General features: G+C 36.7%; 1 protein-coding gene across 3 annotated transcripts in view; it reads right to left on the minus strand.

The window, feature by feature from the left end:
- Pde7a (phosphodiesterase 7A) overlaps positions 1–17,866 on the minus strand; it is an 80,786-nt gene that overhangs the window by 39,094 nt on the left and 23,826 nt on the right. For 2 of the 3 annotated variants that reach the window (XR_016536653.1, XM_090338882.1), the window contains exon 2: positions 466–526. Coding sequence is in view for 2 of the 3 variants with exons in the window: in XM_090338882.1 (XP_090195008.1) it covers positions 466–526 (61 nt within the window). In the remaining variant the exon portion in view is untranslated. Of the gene's footprint in view, positions 1–465; positions 527–5,346; positions 5,528–17,866 lie in introns of those variants that run through there. The other variant, XM_090338883.1, reaches the window with a different exon arrangement.

Consider the following 17,866-nt stretch of genomic DNA (forward strand, 5'->3'; position numbering starts at 1 on the left):
CCAGATATATATCTGAATTCATTTATCTGTGAAATTGGGTAATGCATAAAAAAATTGAAGTATCAAGACTGGAAAAAGACAAACAGACTTTCTCACCAGCTACCTGAGAACAAAATGCCTCTAGAAATAGGACAATATAGTCCGATACTTTATGGCTCCATCTTTGTTCATATTACTATTCATTGCTATAGTATTTAATAACTTTACAAACATATTTTCTATATAGAATGCTCCAATGGCAATTTAAACTATGTACTAATGACAATGTCCCTGTTTTAAAATTTAGATTTCTCAACTATCTATAATGAAAACACCCCAATTTTATTCTATTATATACAATATTGACCTCCAGACTCTAAACTGAAAGGCAATAGATAATTTATGATATAAAGAGTGATGAAAAAACACTTAATAAAAGATACATGCTAACAAAATTAATATGACTATGAAATCAACAATGCTTACCTAGCATACGAATGTACAACGCAGTCTGATCGGAACTGTCATAGGAAATAGCTCCACGTCTCTAGAAAAAAAAACATTTTAATAAATAAACAAATTCAATCTAAAACAATGTAGCAACCATGTCTTTACTATTTGTGAATCATTGTGCAAGAGAAGTTAGATATACAAAATGAAATTAAGTATCCTATCTGATATGGCAATCTTTAGTTGGGGGAGAGACAAACATGATATGGTTAAGAACTAACATAAAGGTAAACCCAGATGTTGAAAATGAACTACACTACTTGAGAGTGGGGACAGGAGGGAAAACTCTGAGAGAGCAAAGGAAGGAGTGATACTGCCCAAAGATAAGTAAGTACTCAGGACCTGACATGTAATTGTAACTGTTCTGTATATCACCACCATAATATTTTTTTAAAGTACAGTAAATGCACAGTAAAAAGGATTTGGGATTGAAATATCTTAAAAGCTAAGAAATCACAGGAATTACTAAACAGAGAAGAGAAGAAAAGGGTGATCTACTGTTTTCTGGTTATACTTCCTGGCCCCCAGTATACTCTGTCTCACTACCAAATCTAAAGCCACTTTGTTGCACAGCTCTCTACCTGGGTCCTCTGTGAAGCACTCATCTGGTGTTATCTGCTTGTTACTAAAATAGAAGCTCCAGTAGAGAAGGAACTTAGCTATCTTAGTATAGTACCTAACCCCTAAAATCTGGAAGATAAACACACCAAATCTTCATTTAGAATATAAACACTGTTTTTGTTTTTGTTTGTTTGTTGTGCTTTTGCCAGTCCTGGGGCTTGAACTCAGGTCCTGGCACTATTCTTGGACACTTTTTGCTGAGGGCTAGTGCTCTGCCACAGCACCACTTCCAGATTTTTCTGTGTACGTGGTACCGAGGAATGAAACCTAGGGCTTTGTGTATGCTAGGCAAGCACTCTACCACTAGGGTACACTCCTGGCCCCAGAACACTGGGTTTTTATACCCTTAATGCTTATCATTTAAGAGAAGGACATCAATTAGAACCTTACATATATCCTAAGGAAATGTAGAGGGACCAACATTTCAAATGAAGTAAACTTGTAACCATAAGCCCTGATTGTTTAAGGATGATGAAGAACAGGAGGAATGCTGAAGTTCTGAGAAGAAACCTTTTCCATAAGTAATTTTATATAGATGTGTCATTATTATATAGTCACAAAAGTAAAAAGCAAAGTAAAAATCATATACAACAAAAGCCTACAAACAAAAGCATGATCTCAAATTTAAAGGAACTAAATCATGCAGATTTCACCTCTGGCATTGCGTTTAAGGTTATCTCCCAACAACAGAATATCCAAGGAAGCTACACAGTACTTCACAGAAAACAAGTGTGGAGCAAACAGCCACTGTTAATACTTGACATTAAAAGGCACCACTCAGAGCTGTTGTTCCATCCCCTCCCCTAAGATGTTTAGTTATTAGTTTAGGGGCTGCCCTCAATACTGTAACATTAAGGGCTAGCTCAGCAGCCTGGAAAGAGTCAATGTGGCAATAAAACTTTCTGTCAGCTAAAAATATTAACGAAACTACTGGCACTATTATGTAATTGATTCTTTGGCCAATCTTTGTTAACCATAATAACCAATAACACCTTGGTAAAATAGTTTGTTAAAATGAATTTTAAACTGTTATCTCTAAGAGTTTTCTTTAGGAAAATGATTGGTATTACTATTTTCTTAATGTAGGAAGAGTATCTATTAAAATACCCATGAGTAGGAAGGCAAAAATCTCGTTTATCACTTTATTTACTAAAGATTGCTAAAAACTAAAGGGAAGGGGGAAAACAAGATGATTAGGAGGGGGTGGAGGAAAGGAAATAGGGACAAAAACATAAGAAAGGGTATCAATGTGTGAGAAGTAATGCACCTACTACCTGGCTAATGTACCTGTAACCCTTACACTGACAATAAAAAAAAGATTGCTAAAAACTTATAATATCAGCTTTTGATTAAATAGTCTTGTGAAAAATTGGGTAATGGATATAATGTAGATTATCAATGTCATATTAAATTTATTTTAAGGTATCAATGTAGACTCATTTACAGAAGCATTAATTCAGACTTTAAATAGTAGAACTTGTAATTTTAGTTAAAATTTAGCAAAAAGGTATTTTCATTATTAAAAACTTATTAAATTGGGGCCAGGAGTTTGGCCTAGGGGTAGAGTGTTTGCCTAACATGCACAAAGACCCGGGTTCAATTCCTCGGTACCACTTACATAGAAAAAAGCCAGAAGTGATGCTGAGGCTCAAGTGGTAGAGCTCTAGCCTTGAGAGAGTCCAAGGACAGTGCTCAGGCCCTGAGCGCAAGCCTAGGACTGACAAAAAAAACCAAACCAAACCAAACCAAAACAAAAAACCTATTAAATTACTTAAGGATGTATAAGACATTCAAGTTGTTCTGTTAATTATAATGTACTAAGAAAGTCTAGTCTACAAATAGCAAATTTAAGTGATATCCTGACTCATAAAATCTATCTTACTAAATAAATCCAAATGAGACAAAAACTTTTCAAGAATGGGCTTTGAAGAATATCTATGAATTCAACCTGAGTGATAAATCATTCACCTACATGCTTCTGGATTGAGAGTACAATACATATTTATTTCACTAAGCAATCTGGGCAGAGTAATCCAAAAGTAACTAATTTTGGAAAAATATACTATCCATGATGATTGGAACAACAAATCTCACTTTCATGTTAAAATCATGGTGTTTTTTTTTAAAATGTTATAGTCACCAAGAGGGTTATAGAGAGACACATATTTCTTTAAAGATTATATTTTTTTCTTTTTTTTTTTTTGAATTGAACCCGGGTCTTCGTGCATGCTAGGCAAGCACTCTACCACTAGGCCAAACTCCCGGCCCCAAAGATTATAATTTTTAAAGCCATATACTAGTAGAATTTTACTCTCAACAAAAGTAGTATGACAAATTTCATCAAAATCCAGTGTCACACGTCCGTCACAAAGTACTCTGGGCTATCATCCACATTCCCACCTCACCTCACCAGTGAATGGAAATAACTGAGGCTTCTACTCGTGACTCTTTTAATTTAGCCATCCTGGGAACAGCTTGTAAAGCAAACTAGTATAGGTCAAAACATGGGTGAGGCCGAGCTAATCAGAAACTGACAGCTACAGCATAAACAAGTTAAACTGAAAGGCTCCAAAGAATACATGGCTGGGCTTACAGGCATTCTGAGTGCACTGCTGAGATACTCGCTCACCTAGACACTGGATGAATCATTCTTCCATAAAGATTTGACTTGAAGGTAAATGACAAAAGATATAGAAGCTGTTCCCAATGTTAAGTTAGTTAATACATAACTTTTAAAGACACAATTGAGCTAAGACATTTAAAGCATGTTTTTACTTTGTTCAAGTTTTCCATTAGAAGATCTAGAGCTCAAAAGCAAGTATATTTTTCTTACTTGGAGTAAGTAATAATAGAACATGTCCTTGTACAACTAATTTACGCTAATGAAAAAAAGAATAAAAAAGAAATGAAAAAAATGTTCCGTATGCATTCATATAAAATCTCATTTAACCCATATAAGAACTCTATAAGGAGGCTTTAGTCCCATTTTTCATATCAGAAAACTGATAATTAAAGAACTTAAACATAGTAGCACAGGATTTTTAAATGAAAAATACCAGAAAACAGTACCACATAAGCAATAGATTAAGCACAGCCAACATCTACACCTAGCTTTTTTGTAATATAGTAAAATGAGTCTTTTCAAAATATATGCATCTTGCATATGCTGGAAAAACATGGTCGTGTTTAAGTGCCTAAATATTCAAGTACTGCATTGATCCACTTTCTATTCTTCCCTTTGAAAAGTATTTTGAAATAAAGTATTAGCCTTCTTTTGTTAAAAATTTAACTTTGTGTAGTCATTTAGTCTCTGAAACATCCAAAATTTAACTAATATGTGTATTATTAACATTAACTTGACCTTCATTAACTTGGCAATCCAGTCCTTTAAAAATAAGAGCTGTCAATGTAACAAAATTAATTCTTAACTTTTAAAGCAGACAGATTTTATTTGAGTGTATTGTGTTTCTTGAGATTAATCATATTCACTTAGAAAATAATCACATTTACTTCAATTAAGAGACAAGGATACATAAAATGTTAAGTACTCTATAAATGTGAAAGATTACCTAGCAGGAATTAAAATCTTGCTGGGAAAAGAAAACTAACTTTGCAAAAACTTTCCATTGCTTAGCAAAGCATTACTTAGCAAGTTTGTGATGGCTTTATGAAGGTTAAATTAGTATCTAATTTCTTAATATAGAAAGGAAAAAGCTACATTCTCTCAAACATTTCTCAAGCTTGATATTTAAAAATTCAACTTCAAATCCATACTCATATATTTCTGTCAGTGTATTATAGATAAAGCAAGATGGTAAGAGAGAACATGACAGTGTGAACTTTTCAATGTTTTTTTAGAAACCCTCAATAGTTTCCTTTAAATAGTCAAATTGTTTTTCTCCAGAAGAAAATGTATACCACCAAAGTCTAAGTTGTTTCTGTTTTTAAATCTAAAAGCTAAATTTCTTTAGTCATAAAAAATTTTAAAGTGGTAACTTTGAGGAAAGCCCCTTCCACTCTGAGGAACGCTACCATAAAAAGCCCTTCCAGAAGAATAAAGTGAAATAAGAATAGAAATTACAGGAGTAATTTTAAGCCTTTTAGCTGAGGTTGAACTCAGAACTCTTTACGTCAGAGAATAAAAACTGAGGCAAATGAGGAAGAAACTGTGTGACTATCTCATTCCTATCAAATATACCAAGTAATGCCAGAATCTTCAAAGTAAAGAAGGCCTACCTTAGAGGCAATCCATTTGATAAGCACCGAGGCCAGACACCAGATCAATGTAATTCCCATTAGGTCAATCAAAAGCCACTGGCATAATCTCGCTTCTCTACCAGTTAGCAATGAGCAAAGAAGACTTCGTAGGAGTCAGATAAATAAGCAGCTGTCCCGAAACAGAAGAGAAGGGACACTAACTGCCTTGAACCTTTAGCAGCTGCTTTCCAACAGTGATCACCTGACTCCTCTGAGAATGCACTGCCTGGTCAGCCGTCTGGGCCAGCGCATGCTTCATGCCACAACCCCAGGGTTGGGGGAGAGCAGCTTAAATAATACTGGAAGGAAAACAACCACCACCTTAGCTGACCTAACAATCTCACAAAATGTAGACAAAAGAGGTCTCACGCGAGTCCCATCATTATACTCACTGTCTTGAAACAGTTTTCAAAAGTATTTGTCAGGATTAGAACATTTCTCATTATTTTCACACAGGCCATGTTTACAGGTACAATATCCTCACATATAAAATATATTAATGTACTTTACTCCTTCCAACTTTAATAGATTTTTTCAACTTTCTGTTCTTTTAGGATTAGGATTATTTTCATAAATATTGAAAGGTAAATAAATAGTCTTTGCTACTTAATATTGTACTTTACTCGTTTGGGAATTTATTGAGAAAGAGATCTCCCTTAATAGCACAATTGCAAATACTTAAAAAGAATTTGATTCCAAACCCTAATGGAAATCTAGTTTATATAATATTCTCAGTGCTTGTTTGTTATAATCATGCATTGTCTAATGACAAAGTGTCTCTCCCTATCTACCTTATGATCAGAGCGGCCAGCAGGCTGCAAGTTTGCTGCCGAGGAAAAGCCTTTCATGGGGAACTCAAGCATTCAGCAAGTATTAAGCTGCTATTATGTACCAGGTATTCTCCTAGATGACAGGAATATAATCATGAAGTAAATGCAGACACAGGTCCAGTCCTTGTCATACTTACAGTCTGAAGTCTGTATTAATCAAACTATGCAGATAAAGTCAAAATTGCAACTGTACCACGTGCCATGAAGCAGAGATAGCAAGTGCCAGTAAAGCCTGGGCCAGGGGCGAAGGGGTGTGGAATGACTGTCGAGAGTCCTAGAAATGTTCCTGAGCAGAAACATGACGGGAAAGAGCATTACAAAGTAGGGAAAACAGGTTCTAGAACCAAGGACTGAAGCAAAACCAAGCTGTCAGGCACAAGGACAGACCAGGACAGGGCAACTCAAGTAGAGGAAGCTGGGGCCACATGTGGCTGCAGCAGTGGGAAATACAGACTAGACTCTGCAGGGGCTTTCTCCAGGCCTGGCAAAGCGTCCCTTTCCATTCTGATTTTAAAGACTACTTTGGTTAATAGAGTTATATGGGGTAAGGACCAGCTGGACAGTTATGCTGCTGTGGCAGAGGTCCTGGAGAGAGATAACATCCTTGTGTCATAGCCTGCAGTTCATGCAGGGACAAAGTCACATGCATACACAAACAAAGGATTTGAAAAACAGCCCAATTATTTCAATAATGCTATTTTCATTACCCTACCTTTCAGTACAAAGAGTGTACTTAAAGAAACGAATTCTATACCTGTCAAAATGAAGCCAAAATTAATTTATATGTCTAAATCAGATTTTTCCTAAACTGAAATGAATTATTCATTCATAAAACAGGATTATAAACTTTTTATTTTTCCCTACACAACTTACAAGGAGTAGTTACCCTAATGTACTTACTTTTGTCATGAGACTAGTTTGATGAGAGACACTGTTGAAGTTTTTGACTACTCTGTTCCAGTACACATACAAACAATTAAACTTGAAGGATGCCCAGGAATGGTGTAGGGCTGAGCAGAGTGCATCTCAGGCCAACACTTGTGTATAGGCAGTCATGCAGTCAGAGCCAGTGGTGGACGAGGACCTCAGGGTCATTCTCTGCCCCTCAGGCCTGGGCTGCACACTCAAAATCACAGTACTGCCACTGTGGTTAGTTCAGGAATGCTTCCCTCCTCACATCCACACTTCTGTGCCACTCACATTGTCCAATAATATCACAATTTGAAAAGCAAATTCAAAATTTTATCTAATCTAAGTTTCTACTCTGACAATAAAGGGAAATCAAGACATGGGTTTCTCGAATCAGAAAATTTCCTGTTTGAATAGAGCTAGAGTTCATTCCTAGCATCATAATGTCTTCATCACTAATGACGCATTAATGCCACCTAATTTCAGGTAATATGGTTTTCTCAAAGCAGTATGTTTGAGTTTCTCAGTGTCAAATATTCAATGGCTTCAAAACTCATTTCTCATTTTGTGATAGGTTTTTATAAATTTTTTACTTTCTTAAAATTTTATTGTCAGGGGTTACAGTTACACTCATAGGGGAATAAGTACATTACTTTTTGAACATTATTACCCCTTCCCATATTTTTCTCCCACTTTTGGGGTGTGGCAGCATCACTGTATCCCTACCAATGGTCTAAGGATGTTCAATTTCCCCATGCTCTGGCCAATATTTGTTATCACTGGACCTTTTCCTCATTACTATCATGGTGGTATGAAGTACTTTCTCCAGCACTCAGATCTCCCCTTTTCCTTCCTTACTTTTCTATTTCTCATACTTTGTGATATCAATCCCGACAATAAAATTAACAACAAAAAAAAGAAATGGCCAAAATAGCAAATGTTGAGCATTCTACTGATCAATCATTTGAATTAGAATAAAAAACTTTTTTATGAAGAAAAAAACAGGGGGTATTCATCCCACTACTAGTATTCTAGTATTTTCCAAATCACAAAGATTCACTTGTAAATGGTCTATATACGGGATGGGATATAGCCCATCAGAAGCCTTTTATGAATTCATTCATCCTGCAAAGATTTACTGAGTATTTAACATCAATCAAGCGTCACTGTAGTTGTTTCACGATCTGATATTTTTAATAATGTATCTTGTTAAATTGTAAGACTTCTCTTAATAAATTATGTGCTGGTGTGTTTTTTTGGTCTTCTTAAGGGTGATTGGGGCTCACACTGCTCTTCCTTATTCATAAGAATGTCAGCAGAACTAGTGACATACCTAATTTCAGCCTTACTGAAAATTTATTTTATTGTGTTTTATTGCCGGGGTAACATATAGAGGGGTTACAGTTGCCTTACTGAAATTTTATGTCCCAAGACTGGCACAAAAATACAAACAGAAACAAAGCGAAACAAAAATAACAACAAAAATTAATAAAATTTAGCTAGGTCAAGAGACACAAAGTTAATATAAAATGTTTATTGTGCTGGGTACGGTGGCTCACGCCTGTAATCCTAGCTACTCAGGAGGCTGAGATCTGAGGATCGTGGTTCAAAGCCAGCCTAGGCACTGAAGTTCATGAGACTTGTATCTCCAATTAACCACCAGAAAATGGGAAGCAGTGGTGTGGCTCAAGGGGTAGGGTGATAGCCTTGAGCTGAAAAGCTCAGAGACAAAACCCAGGCCCAGAGTTCAAGTCCCACGAGTGAAAGTGTTTATTTTATTTACTACTACTGGATTGAAAATAAATATTTAAAAATAACCATTTATAAAAACATCCACAAAAATACTATAAGATCTATAAAATATAATAAAACCTTCCATTTTTCTTTTAGGTATTTTTTAACAATTGTTTTATTTATTTATTTTTGTTTATGTGATACCAAGGAACACAACGCAGGACCTTAGACTGCTAGGCAAGCACTTTGCCCACTAATCCACATTCCCAGCCTGTTTTCCTTCGTTCTTAAGGACATTATTGTAACCTTTGCATCTAGCTTCACATAGTCTTTTCTCCTGTGCATTTGTATGCCTGTGTCCAAGATCACTCATAAAGACTTCAGTTATATTGGATTTGGAGCCCAGTCTAGTTCAGTGGGCCTCATCTTTATTACATTTGCAAAGATCCTTTTCCCAAACCTGTGGCGATAGCAGCGCAGGTAGGAAAGTCTGTAAGACTCATCTCTAACCACCAAAAATCTGCAAGTGAAGCTGTGGCTCAAGTGCCTAGCTCCTGACACACAAAAGATCTTATTCTAAATAAGGTCACATTCACAGGTACCTAAGAGGTTAGAATTTTGACATGTATTTTTGAGAAACACAGTTTAGCCGGGACAAAGGATTAAGGGAACTAACAACAAAGGGGCCCAAAAGTCCTTCTGGGGGTAATTAAGTATAATACACTGATTGGGTTATTATTTTGCATGAGTGAGCACACCTGTTAAAACTTACCAAATTTTAAGTTAAACTCAATAAAGGGGCTGAGAGTATAACCTAGGGGTAGTGCTTGCCTGACATGTACAAAGCCCTGGGTTTGATTCCTTAGTCCACATAATACAGAAAAAGCCAGAAGTGACGCTGTGGCGCTAGCTTTGAAAAAACCCAAGGACAGTGCCCAGGCCCCAAGTTCAAGCCCCAGGAATGGTTTTAAAAAAACCCTCTATAAAATTGATTTTTTTCTACATTATGTTTTTTATTATCAGGATGATGTATAGAGGGGTTACAGTTACACTTGTAAGGCAGTGAGTAAAGTGTAAGGCAGTGAGTACATTACTTCTTGAACACTGTTACTCCTTCCCATGTTTTTCTCCCACTTTCCCTTCCAAGTTGTAAAGTTCATTTCCAACATACTGTCTTGAAATAAAGTTTAATATAGCCAAAGGGTAAAGTTAAATTTGAACTGATGAGGGGGTTGAGACAAGAAAAGTAGTAGAAATTTGTCAACCATCTTAAGAAGTCTGAATTGTATAAAAAGACTAAGAGAAACCCCAAGAGATTTTATTTAGAGGAGTAACATAAACTTCATTTCAGGAAAAGAATACTTTAGATTCTAAAGTATGGAAAAGAATGATACAGTGGAAGATATCTATCTTCAGTGCGATCTGTAAAGATGATTTTGCCTTAATCCAGAAGAGAGGATGACCCAGATTTAGGGCTATGGCCATGAGTACACAAAAGTGCTGAGAGTTTAACAGGTTGATTAGCTTTAATGTACCAGAAGAACACGAAGGTCCTAGAAACAACTGTGTGAAAATATCCATTCAGCATTTGGGCATGTAGTCTTCACGGCCTGGAAAGAGAGCTAGGTTTGAGAGAAGGATTTGGGAACAATCCTATTTATCAAGACAGTATGGTAAGATTATCCAGAGAGCTAGAAGAAAAGAAGGTTAAATCAAACCTTTATACTCACAATAGAAGAGTACAGGGAAAGTCGAAAGCCAAAACTCACAAATGGTAATCATTTAAACTAGGTAGCAACCTGTTTCATCTGTTTTTTCATCCTATACACATATGAGACAATAGTCCTATTCTATATGTCTTACACACATATTGGAGATAATATTCCTTGTTCTTTTATACCTCATGATCATTCAAACCACAAAACAGCTTTGAATATAGTATAAAAAGCAAGCTATTAGGTTGGAGGAGAGGCTCAAATGGTAGAGAACCAGCCAATGAGTGAAAAATAAGCAACAGATAGCAAGTTCAAGTCTGGAGTTTGAACAAAAAAAAGGCAATTGACAAAAAAAAATTCAACAAATATCAAATTGAGTCTCATTTTGTTTATTTGGAGATAAAGTCTGGATTTATCAGCCTAGTTGGCTTTGAGAACCAGGAACCTCAGATTAGTAGCCACAATGGGGTAAGCCATTAACATAGGGCTTTGAATCTCCTTTTATATCTAGTGCACAGAAAGATTTTGTTCAAATTCTTCACATCCCCATAACTGCTGGTTCAGTATTACTTTCAGGTTAAAAACAAGCAGCAATATTAACGAATTCTTCTATCCAACTTTGAAATGAACACTTGTATTAACACAGGATGGTTGCTGTCATTATTATTATGAGGTAGCAAATGGATCTATCTAGCAAAGTGAGTTAAGAGAACTGGCCCTATCACGGAAAATAATGAAAATCACATATATAACATTACCTGAGAAAACTCCATGACTCGACTTTTGTTTTGTTTTTGCCAGTCTTGGGGCTTAAACTCAGGGCCTGAGCACTGTCCTGGGACTTTCTCAAGGCTAGAGTTCTACCACTTGAGCCACAGCACCACTTCTGGCTTTTTCTATGTATGTGGGTACCAAGGAATCGAACCCAGGCCTTTGTGCATGCTAGGCAAGCACTCTACCACTAGGCCAAACTCCCAGCCCATGAGAAGACTTAAAAAAAAAAAAAAAGGTACAATCAGGAAAAACTAAGTAATGCAAGAATGCAACGTAAGTGGAGTAGTCAAACTGGGCTTGCATCTCAAAGCCCACGTAAAGTGGGTGATCTTGAATTTTACATTTTTTCATAAGATGAAGCTCAGGATTTGGCCAAAGTATACAGCAATTTCCAGCAACTAGTACTAATGCAGGACAATGAACAATAACAATTAAATTTGATACTTATTTAGAGTGCTTGAATCAAATCATGTTCACTTTAATAACAATCAGCTAGGGTAATATGACAAAAATTTGTAGGGGATGGCAAACAAACAAACAAAAAAACCTCCAAACCCACCCATCTCTTAGATTTATACCATTTTGAGGAAATTAATTTCAAAACAATTAAAATTAAGTATAATACATTTATTGTGACAAAGAATCTTTTGTTCTGCCATTTGATTATTTTTACAATCATTTACAGGACCTACAAAAATTTCAATATAGGTAGACAGCTTCACGTTTGGTCCAGTTAGGTACCAAATGATTTCCTGGGCCTTAGCCTGCACACCAAAAATTTTCCACCAAGTCAAAAAGCAGTTTACTAAGCTTCAGAAAAAGGTAACTGTTTTTTCATAAATGAACTGTTTGTTTACATTTAGTAAAATGAAGAGGACAAGAAGCTTTCTGTATTTAGCATATATAATTACAAGGCTTTGTTTAAAAATAGAATAAGATTAAGACAAAAATAACTATTTGCACTGAAGTATGTGGTACTTTTGTTCTAAGGAAAGGCATTTAAAATTAACACTCTTCAGAGAAATTTAAGTTATTTATATCATCTAACATCAACAAAACCTTCTTATTAAACCAATATTTTCTCCATACAACTAGCAAGCAGAACAGGGGTCCTTCTCGATCATTCTTTCTTGAGCTTACCTGCTCTCATCTCTGCAAGTGTCTTTCCATTCTAAAAAACTACCATCAATAAACTATATCATTTACTACTCTGTCTAGCCTGTTATGTTCTGGGGAAAAAAAAGGAAGCGAGGGGAGGGGACAGAAATAGCAGAAAAGGAAAGGAAGGGAGGGGAGAAAAGATGAAGTAGAATAGAAATAATTAGAGGTTACAGAAAGGAGAAAATACTGTGTTAAAAGTTTAAGGGTCACCATTTCTGTTTGAAATGATGAAACATTTAGAAAATGGATAGCAATGATGGTCCTAAGGCAGTGTAAGTGCCATCTAATTGCACTCTTAAAATTGGTTAGAATGGTAAATGTTGTTAGGTTTATTTTACTACAATAAAATCAGACACTAAAAAGTGTGTCCAGGGGCCAGGAGCGTGCCCTAGTGGTAGAATGCTTGCCTAGCATATATGAAGCCTTGGATTCCATTCCTCAGTACCATATAAACAGAAAAGCTGAAAGTGATGCTGTGGCTTAAGCGGTGGCGGGCTAGCCTTGAGGAAAAGCCCAAGGACAGTGCTCAGGCCCTGAGCTGAAACCATAGGACTGGCAAAAATAACAATTTATACATTTAAACATTTTTAAAAATGTGTTCATATCATTCCTTAAAGTTTAAAATTCTCTTTGATCTGAATTTCTTGCAAACTGACAACCTCATAAAATTGGAATAGGGGAACTTTGGTCTTGGGTTATCTAATCAATGATTCAGGTCCAGTGTGTACTCTTCTCTGCCACGTACTTCCCATACAAACTACCTCCCAAGCCTCACTGGGATAAATGTTAAAAAAAAAAAATACAGGGACTAAGGATTCTAAGCAATGAGGTATTTGTAAAGAAAAAAACAGAATTTAATCAAGATATTCTTATCTGATTCTCTGTCAAAGTCCAAGAGTCATCAACTAAAATTGCAAACCATTTTTAAAAAATCTCTCTTAAATCATGTTTTAACTATATATAGATACTTTCCTTTGCTATTGAGCAGTCAACCTAGTTCCTAAATTGTTTGCTGGAAACAACAGTAAAAAGACACACTTAGAAGTTATAAAATAAGTGCAAGCTGGCTTGGGAAACTACACTTTAATCCTAGCACTGCAGAGGCTAAGGCAGGAAGATCAAGGAAGCGGTCAATTTGAACCACAGAGCAAGGCACTGTCTTAAAAGGAAGCAAACAAATACATAAACAAACACAATCACTATTAAGTAAATGTGACCATAATGATCCCCTTTTCAAATCTGTTAGTTGGCACTTTGTCTCCAGAAGTCAAACAACTGTCTGTTAATCTGCATGTTATTAATTTTACGCTAGTCAGAAACTTTCCCAATTGCTTCAGAGATCTAAATTTCATTTTATTCTTTTTAGGAGATGAAATATATTTGGCAAAGGTAGTGTTTTACCTTCTGAAGTATCAAATCCTCCCCTCCTCCTCCTGTCCCCCATCCTGGGGCTTGAACTCAGGGCATGAGCACTGTCCTTGGGCTTTCCCAAGGCTAGAGCTCTACCACTTGAGCCTCAGCACCACTTTCAGCTTTTTCTGTGTATGTGGTAATGAGGAATTGAACCCAGGTCTTTGCACATGCTATGCAAGCACTCTACCACTAGGCGAAACTCTAAGCCCCTCAAATCCTTTTGAAAAATATTTTTTTGGTTGTTCTTGGGACTTGAACTCAGGGCCTGGGTGCTCTCCATGAACTCCCCCCACACCATGGCTAACACTCTACCACTTTTTGCCACAATTCCACTTCCAGTTTTTTCTTGTTAACTGGAGATAAGAGTCTCATGTTCTTTCCTTCCTCAGCTTGGAACCACAATCCTCAGAGCTCAAGCCTCCTGAGTAGGTAAGATTATAAGTATGAACCACCAGTGCGCCCAGCTACACAAACCCTTTTTAATACCAAAATAATTTTGATGAACTGAGCACTGGTGTCTCATATCTATAATCCTAGATACTAGGAGGCTGGGATCTGAGAATGGAGGTTCAAAGCCAGACAAGGCAGGAAAAGCTGTCAGACTCTTATCTCCAATTAATTACCAAATAAGCCCAAAAGAGCTGTGGTTCAAGTAACACCCTTGAAAAAAAGATCTTGAGTTCAAGCCCCAAGACTGGCACTGGCACACACGTGTATACACATGCACACACATACAATACCATAAAATTTCAATGACTCTAAAAAATAGGCTATTCCAGTATCCACTGACTGGGAAAGGAAAAAGAACATTATAGTAAACTTGGTAGCTGTATTTGAATAAATTTTACATGATAAATCAAAACTGTGTACAGATTATACATATATGCGTGACGGGTTTTTCATTGTTTTTATTACTGTTTGAAATACTTGAGGGTTCATGAATCATTTAGGATTTCCATCATTAGCTGGGGGCCACTGAGGAGAAGGTGATAAGGTTCCTGGCCCGGGGAAAACAAAGCAGCAGAGGCAAGGGTGTATTTGTGAACACCTCCCTTTACACACACTGGATGATAGGCAGCATTCGGTACACCCACAGATCTTTTTTATAAGAGGTGTCTGATCAGCCGATGTGATAAGACCTACAACTTGGTCAAGGTTAAAAAAAAGGACACACCAAAGAGCACAAAATACTAAACCCTCTTATCAAATTGATACACAACATCTTACCATACACCCTTCCCTTTCCTGTAGCAGCTTTTCTAATACAAAGATCTAGATGCCACTTTTAAATTGTCACTCATGGTACAAATTAAGTATATTGCAAGACTCAATGGTTAGTGTGCCTGCCTAGTAAGACTAGAGTTCAAACCCTAGTACCACAGGAAAAAACAAACAACAACAAAAAAACAAGCAAACAAAAAACCACTAATATCTTACTTTCACTCTCTATCTACCTTAATTCTACCCAAATAATCACTGCTAAGTTAACAAAACTCAGTCTGTTCAAATTTGATATATTTTTCTTTTCTTCTCTCTTCCCTTCTCTTTTTCAGTCACAGGTATTGAGCCTCGAATGCACTAGGCAAGCACTTGTACACTTGAGCCATGCTCTCAATCCTTTTTGTTTTCCAGTTGGCTTTTTAGATAGAGTCTCACACTAATTTTGCCTGGGCTACCCTTGAATGTGATCTTCCTACCTTCACCTTCAAGGCAACAAATTCTCAAAGGTATATACAACTAGGCCCAACCAGTAAATTTTCTTTAAAGAATGTGGGGTAAGTTCTCTGCTTTACAACTAAAACCATCTAGCTGTAGACAGCGATATACTAGACCTTGCTCACTCTAGCTCGGGAGAACAATTTCTCTACCTAGTATTCCATCAGGAATGCCACATTCTTATACCATGTTAGCAGTAGGTATGCACACTATAGAAACCGGCAATACCACAAATCAGGGCTATTTTTTTTTCAGAGATTTTGCTGTTAATCAAATACTACCATATGCCTCGATATTTCAGACTTTTGTTTTCATCAAATCTATCTTTTTATTCTTACAATGAAGTTATCCATTTAAAAAATAACACTAAAATTTCACCAATAAGATAATGCTGGAATGCAGCTCAGTGACAAAGTGCAATATCCTGAGTTCAATCTCCAGTACCAAAAAGAAAAAGTTAAAACACACACACACACACACACATATACACACAAAGCCGGGAGTGTAGCCTAGTGGTAGAGTGCTCGCCTAGCATGCATGAAGTCCTGGGTTCGATTCTTCGGTACCACATATTCAGAAAAGGCAGGGAGTGGTGCTGTGGCTCAAGTGGCAGAGCACTAGCCTTGAGCAAAAGGTGCCCAAGGACAGTGCCTACGCCCTGAGTTTAAGCCCCAGGACTGGTAAAAACAAAAACAAACAAACAAAAAAAAACACAAGAAAATGTGTGCCTCTGGGTTATCACTTTAAAAAAAAAATAAGATAGGGGCTGGGAGTTTGGCCTAGTGGTAGAGTGCTTGCCTAGCATGCACAAAGGCCTGGGTTCAATTCCTTGGTACCACATACATAGAAAAAAGCCGGGAGTGGTGCTGAGGCTCAAGGGGTAGAGCTCTAGCCTTGAGAAAGTCCAAGGACAGTGCTCAAGCTCTGAGCTCAAGCCTAGGACTGACAAAAAATAATAATAATAATAAAATAAAACAAACACAAACACCTCTCCAGGATCCACTGCTATAAATTAATAAAATAGAACCTTGTTGATAATTTTTAAGCTTTAAATTAAGCCTAATTCATATATATATATATACATATATATATGTGTGTATATATGTATATACTTGTCAGTTGTGGGGCTTGAACTCTGGGCCTGGGCCTTGTCCCTGAGCTCTTCAGCTCAAGGCTATCCCTTGAGCCACAGCACCACTTCCAGTATTCTGGTGGATAACTGGAGTTAAGAGTCTCACAGACTTTTGTGCCTGGGCTGGCTTTGAATTGCAACCAGATTTCAGTCTCCTAAGTAGCTAAGATTACAAGCATGAGCCACTGCACCCAGCTTCTAATTCATATTTTTTAAATATTTTTAGAATTGCTTATCTATTTTTTAAGTAATACACTACTGTTTTTCTTCCATTTGTATTGAGGAAGAATCTATACAAACCTTTTAGGTAGAAGATAGCTTAAGTTATTAAGTTTGGTGGTTCTGTATTGCTACTTTTAGCACAAAGTTATAAGCCCGTTGTTTACCTTAAGATGTTTTAGCACAGACTAAATTATAATATGTATTATAAGAAAAGTACTAAAGCCAAGTGCCAGTGACTCCCACCTGCAATTCTAGCTACTGGAGAGGCTGAGATTCTGGAGAATAGCTATTTGAAGCCCGCCTGGGAAGAAAAATTCCACTGCCAAAAATAATCAGCAGAAAGTAGAGTTGGGTTCATAACTTAAGGGGTAGAGTACTAACCGAGTAAGCAAAGCTTAATGAGTGTGAGGACCTGAGACCAAACTGTAGTATTACTGCCAGAAACAAAAGGAAAAAGAAATGCTGAATTCATAACCCACATTACTAGCAAAATATAATCTGAACTAAGGTCTCATATCTTGAAACATGAATGTGATCTGATTCATGAAGTGGCATTCGGTCTATTCCTAAGATAACATGGTGGTAAAGCAGAGAAATACTAGAGTATGGATGGGTTTGATTTGGTTTTCTAGCTCTAGAGCTAAGCCTTATGTGCTATGTTACCTCTGGCAAGCAGTAATCGCTGACTCTAAATGTCACTTTTTACATGGGCTAATAATATGGATCCCTTCCTCTTCACAGGATGAGACAAAGCAGGTGGAAGAGACATCAAGTAAAAGACAGCATTATAGTCACACTTCATTACAGACATACTTCACATATCATAACAATTGTACTTTGTTCCACTTTGACACAAAAGGGAAGCTTTATAATCAACAGTGTATGATGTCAGT

The sequence above is a fragment of the Megascapheus bottae genome, chromosome 9 (genome assembly GCF_031878675.1).
Source record: "Megascapheus bottae isolate mThoBot1 chromosome 9, mThoBot2.hap1, whole genome shotgun sequence".
NCBI lineage: Eukaryota > Metazoa > Chordata > Mammalia > Rodentia > Geomyidae > Megascapheus > Megascapheus bottae.